The 6,000-nt window shown below is 43.2% G+C and overlaps 1 protein-coding gene across 5 annotated transcripts in view; it reads right to left on the bottom strand.

Moving 5' to 3' along the window:
* Positions 1–2,338: 2,338 nt before the first annotated feature.
* The window catches only part of ANKRA2 (ankyrin repeat family A member 2), a 14,022-nt gene continuing 10,360 nt past the window's right edge, over positions 2,339–6,000 (bottom strand). For 4 of the 5 annotated variants that reach the window (XM_074952746.1, XM_074952747.1, XM_074952744.1 and 1 more), the window contains 3 exons: positions 4,489–4,555; positions 4,291–4,371; positions 2,339–2,853 (listed from right to left, as the gene is read on the bottom strand). In XM_074952746.1, coding sequence (XP_074808847.1) covers positions 2,798–2,853; positions 4,291–4,371; positions 4,489–4,555 — 204 coding nt within the window. In that variant the 3' untranslated portion in view covers positions 2,339–2,797. The remainder of the gene's footprint in view (positions 2,854–4,290; positions 4,372–4,488; positions 4,556–6,000) is intronic. The other variant, XM_074952743.1, reaches the window with a different exon arrangement.

Here is a 6,000-nt window from a genome sequence, read left to right as displayed (position 1 = left end):
TGGTTAACAGGAGTTGGGGTCAGATAGAAAGGGACAAGCTGTGGGGTGGACAATTCGGGGGGAGGGGGCACATAAACCACCGTACGCTTGTCCAGAGAGTCCTGTTTGGTTAGCTGGTGCTTCTGGTCCACGCGGTGGAATCAGGGCGAGCAGCTGAGTCCAGAGGCAGATGTTAGATAGCCAGCAAAGATGGCGGGAGGGGGGGGGAGGAGGCAGTGAGGAAGGTCATAGAGTGGGGGTTGGGAGGACACAGGTGGATTGTGGGGCAGCTCTGTGCCACACCCCCCCGTGTCCCTACAAACACAATTAAGACACAGTCAAGGCCTCTCCCCACACGGGAGCACAGTTCGAAAGTTACTCAGTCTTAGGACCCCTCCATGGCGATTTGTAGATTCCCCGGGTGGTGTTCCTCTGGTGGACGGCCTTTTTTCTGTCCATTCTGGGTTTTCTTTTTTTCAGCAACAGCATTCCAGAAATGCCGGAGTAAGTGATAAGAATCCTCTCGACCAAAAACGGGTCCGCAGACAAACAGCAAGCGGCTGGCTCCGGGGGCTGGGTCCTTCCACTCCCCCCCTCTGGGGAGTGGGCCAGCAGGCCCGCCCTCTCTCGGGGGGGGGTTTCAGCTGAAGCAGCAGCAGCGTCCGAGGGTGGGCGGGGGGGGGCTAGCAGCCGGCCAGCACTCTAGCAACAGCAGGAAAGAAGAAAAAGAAAAAAAAAAGAAAAAGGGAGTGGGGGGGGGGCAGTGTCTGGCCTGGTCAGGGGGGGAAGCCGAAAGCAGGGGCAAAAAAGCAAGGAAAGCCCAGGCCAGAGGGCAGCAGCAGGAGAGCAGGCTAAGTAGGTCCCTTTTCCCTGGGTAAGGTAACAGGGAAGGTTCTAGAAGAATCAGGAACCTTCTGGAGACAATTAAGATAGGCTGATTAGAACACCTGCAACCAATCAAGAAGTTGCTAGAATCAATTAAGGCAGGCTAATCAGGGCACCTGGGTTTTAAAAAGGAACTCACTTCAGTTTGTGGTGTGTGTGTGAGGAGCTAGGAGCAAGAGGTGCTAGGAGCCGAAAGTGAGAACATGGACTGGTGGAGGACTGAGGTATATAAGCATTATCAGACACCAGGAGGAAGGTCCTATGGTGAGGATAAAGAAGGGGCTGGGAGGAGGCCATGGGGGAAGTAGCCCAGGGAGTTGTAGCTGTTACATAGCTGTGCCAGGGGGCACTCTAGACAGCTGCATTCCACAGGGCCCTGGGCTGGAAACCAGAGTAGAGGGCGGGCCCAAGTTCCCCCCAATCCTCCCAACTCCTGGTCAGACACAGGAGGACTCGACTTGGACTGTGAATTCAGAAAAACGGCCAAGCTGAGGACTGTCGTGAAGCTCCAAGGCGAGCAAATCTGCCAATAAGCGCAAGACCCACCAGAGTCTAAATTCTGCCCTGATTTACACTTGATACCACTTCAGTGAAGGTACAGTGTAAATTAGGGGAGAATTTGGCCTGGAATTCAAGCTAAATTCATTTAGCTATTTAAATTTGCCCTCTTGTGGTTCATTCACTTTGAAACAATGAAACCAGTATTTGTATTTTATTATATCTCTGGTTCTGACCCGAGGACTGGTCTGGGGAGGTCCATGAGCCTTCCCAAACTCTTTGTTCTGAGGCTAAGTGTATTATACATTTTACATGGTGTTAATTTCCTGTTTTCATGGTGTCCTGTTACATTTTTGAGGATAATTCTCAAACAGCACAGTGTAAGGTGCATGTAGTGGAAAAACAGTACTAAGAATCGGAAGCTTTCTAACATTCTGTTTCAGAAGCTGATTTGTTGTTTGTGCAAAGATAAAGAATCACATTGTTTGCCAACTAGGGAGCCAGTTACAGCTTCCTGATTCTCTGCCTTTCCCCAGTGCAGGTTAAATTGGCTTAACAACTGCTCTAACTCTTCACCAGCTGGCAAAGAGATCCTCAAGGGACCATCTCAGCTGAAAATAGATGGGTTACAGTGCACTCTAGGCACTCTTCCCCCTGCCCCGATGGCTGACATCCACTATGCCAGGCACTGTGAAGAGGGTGGTTTATGAGCCAGGTGTGCTGGTCTAAGACTGCTGGGGACTCCCTCATGCCAGGGGAATCCCAGCTAAGGGGATGCTGTCTCTGGGCCACTTGATTGGCAGAAAAGAAGCAGATCAGAGAATCTGCCCCAAAGGTTTTAAGGACCTAAATCAGAAAAACTACTGAGCAGAATTGAGCCCATAATGCCTAATTGCTTCCCCACCCCAAAAAAACCCCCACAGTTTAATCAGACAAATACAGATACTGACAAAGTATTTTAATTCAACTGCATAAGATTTTGTAAACAATCACACACTGTGCACTTTTTTTGTCCTATAAACAATAAAGAAACTTGTCTTCTGTGGTACACACCTAAAAATCTAAAACAAAATCTATGTGGATACCATATCATTGACACAACCTAGTGGAATACTCTGTAGAAAGTCAACTTAATGTGTACTTAATGTGAACATTTACACAGCTATAATTATATTTTATTGAAGGTTTTCATACAGCACACTGATTAAATTTTTTAAAATTTACATAATACATTTACAAAAGGATCAATCATCACAGATTTCTATGAACATCAGTGAAATACATAAAGAAAGTGTACTAAAAATCGTACTAAAACCAGAAAATATTTCCACTGAGGTAAAGTTAAATAAGTTAACAAGCCTTTATCTCTGATTGTGGGGCTAAAACACAATCCAAATCTTCAGGCATGGAACAATTTTCTATTAACAGCAGGCCATTACTCCTTGATATTTTGAAGGAGCTGCAATAAATGAGCCTCAATAACCTGTTGAACTAAAGTGGAGAAACAACCTAGTTAATTACTGTTCAATGATTTCCAAATCACTCTGTGGCTGTATTTTACTGCCAGATGCTGACTTGTTTATTTTGATTAGATGATTGTACAGGACATGAACTAATGCATTACAGGTTTGCATCACCTATGAAAATTTAAAGCATTATATAATGCAAAACAACAAATACACTAACAGAGGGCCAGTATGTTGAGTGAGAATGGGGGAAGCCATGGTCTGTGGCCTGGTTTGGAAATGCAGATGGGCTAGGTTAAGGTAGGGCATGGGGGAATTCTAATCTATAAGTGGAGAGTGGAGGAGTACTGGGGGTAAAATCATAGTCACAGTTGGAAACTTTGTAGTGATTTTCCTCAGTGTTCAGAATTTACATACTGAACCCCTATGGGTTCCACATCTGAGTGATCCATGAAGTTATCAATTCCAACAGAAGCCCAGGGGCTTTCAGCAGTTACATGCATGGGTGGGCTTATTTTTTATTCAGTTCAGGGGTTAAAAAACAAAGATTTCAAATGGTTCAAAAGCCAGGGTGACCACTGAAGAGGCCCCTTTTTGACTCCATACAACCCAAGGAGTGAAAGTGGATTGCCAAACTTTCCAGCCTACCGTGCAGGACCCCGGAAGAAATGCCCCCTCTCCCAGGGAATGTTTGTGGTTTTAGATGAAAAAAATAAACAATTTCAAAATAGTTCACAGAGGTAAGTCCAAGAATACTGCGGCTATTTAATGTACATGACAGCAGAGGCCTGGCCCAAGTGTCCAAAAAACCAAACCACCATGTCCCCCTCTCAGAAAAAGCTGGACCCAGGCTGAAAGTCTGCCTGGAGTGAGAGGGCAGCCTCAGCAGACAGGGCTCCTGTGTATCCCAACACACAGTATAACGCTGTCATCCTATGACCAAACCCTTGGGGGTGGTAGAGTCACTGCGCTCTCCTAGAATAAATCCCCCCTCTGGTACAGTTGTCTCCACATTGACAGAGGAGTTTATAAATTAGATTCACTGTTCTTGAGCCATGTCTTTAGGCACAGTTGGGAGTGTCTCTCTCTCACTATTGACCTGAGCTCATGAACTAGAGGAGAAAGACTCCTTACCTGTTACTAGTTCCTTGAACAATCCAGGTCTGTCCTCTAAATTACATATTGTAAGATGTATACAGCACATGCTGCTAGAGCTAACATTTTAATGGACTTTGAAAGCACAAATCAAGCAAATAAAACAACGTGAGTTTAGTCAATTAACATTTACATAATTAAGATGTTTAACTAGCCCATAATCAACTGGAAATAACAGCCTAACAGCAATCTAACCCATTTTGTGGCAGGGACTTTTGTCTTCTTACATCCGTAAAGCACTGTTACTGTAACTACATAAACAAACTGCAATAAAAATAGCCAAACCTAAAGGGCTCTAAATACTCACCGCTCCGATGGCCTAAAGCCACAGCCAAATCCATGGAATTATAACCAGAATCTGTCTCAATAGTTGGATCAGCACCATTTTCTATGTAAAATAGAAGGAAAAAACCCCTAAATTATGCAGTTAATTAATTAGTTGATCATTATCAGTAATAAAATTATTTTAGGTTTGATTTCTTAATGTTATCCTTAATGTGCTCACCTAAGAGAATTTTCACACATTTCACATGGTTTCCATGTACTGCATATAGAAGAGGTGTCCCTCCATTCTGCAAAAGAAGAAAAAAGACTTACAGACTTTGATAGCTGGAGTTCATGTATCTAGTTCAAAAACTGAACAGACTGTATTTGTAATTCCCTCCTGATAATAAGAAGTACACATATGTGAGTCCTTCAGATAACAGTGGTCATAATGTGCAGTGAAAAGGTCACCAGCTCTTCTCCAACTGTGGTTTTCCGTGTCCCCCATCTTTTATGGGTCTATTTTTAGGCCACAATCCTGGAAGTGGGTTGTGTCTGCAGACCCCTGTCCCTGTGAGGAGTCCTAGTGAAGTAAAAGGAGCTTTGCCTGGGCAAATCTGTCCCTGTGGGTCAGACTGCAAAACCTGGTTTGTAGACTCTTCAAGACAGAAACTGGCCCAAATTGTTTGGGTTTCCATGAAGGCTGTTCTAAATTATAGCAGCTTCCAACAGCCCAAAGGGCAGGAATTAGCAGATCAACTCCTACACAAGGGGTGATCATTCCAGGGCTGGTTATGCCATTTCTATGCCCAGACTCTAGCATGGCACAAATTAACCAAACTACATCTCAATTCTGGGTCACTGTTTTTACTGCTATTGCTTAATACTGAGCACACTGTTGATGCAATATAAATAATAAATTGGCAGACATTTTTATTGCATTAATATGGAAAATATTTAACTTGTACAAAATCTTCTGAAGGATTCATCACGTACAAAAATTCCAGCCACTTTAGAAAACTGTCTGTAAATTCAAAATCTGAAAACTGAAGCCTTTTCAAATGTGACTATTAACCTGAAATACATTCTCATCTCTTATTTATATTTTTTACTGCTGATATTGTTCTAAAGGAATCCTTATGGTGAAATGTAAATAATTCAACAGTAATATTCATCAAACCATAAAAATTGATTAACTTGACATTTACGTTAAAAAAGGGAAAATTGAATAAGTGAATATTTTTTTAACGTAGACCTTTTCTCTGGCATGTTATGATGCAGGCTTTTTTGCCCTGATGTTTCTGACAGTGCAGTTTAATCAATGAATGACATCTCCTTTGAAATACAAAATTCACAAGAGTCAAAGGCCAGTTTCTGTCTTCTAAAAGCAATTACATTTTAAAGGTTACCTCAGCTTTTGCTCTTGTCCCAGAGATATTTTTTTCCTGGCTTCAAGGAGTAGCCCTCCCATGTGCTGATAATATCATAGGTAATTCTCTGTAGTTTTCTGCATAAGGAACTCTTCTACAGTAAGTACTACTATAGCAAAGTTCTTCTGTGGCAAGAAGACCTGGGTAGGGAACATCCCATAGTTTGGGGAAAAACAAACATTTCACCTCCCCAGAAGGTCCATAGGATGTTCTGGGGTGTGAGGACAACACTCAAGGTCCCCAATTCACAGCCAACAAGTGAGCCCAGGAACAAATCTCATCTAGCCCTCCTATTTCGGCACAGTACATTAGTACACCATGTC

Source organism: Natator depressus, chromosome 5 (assembly GCF_965152275.1).
Source record: "Natator depressus isolate rNatDep1 chromosome 5, rNatDep2.hap1, whole genome shotgun sequence".
Taxonomy (NCBI): domain Eukaryota; kingdom Metazoa; phylum Chordata; order Testudines; family Cheloniidae; genus Natator; species Natator depressus.
The sequence above is the reverse complement of the archived record's forward strand: the minus strand, read 5'-3'. Positions and strand labels throughout refer to the sequence as shown.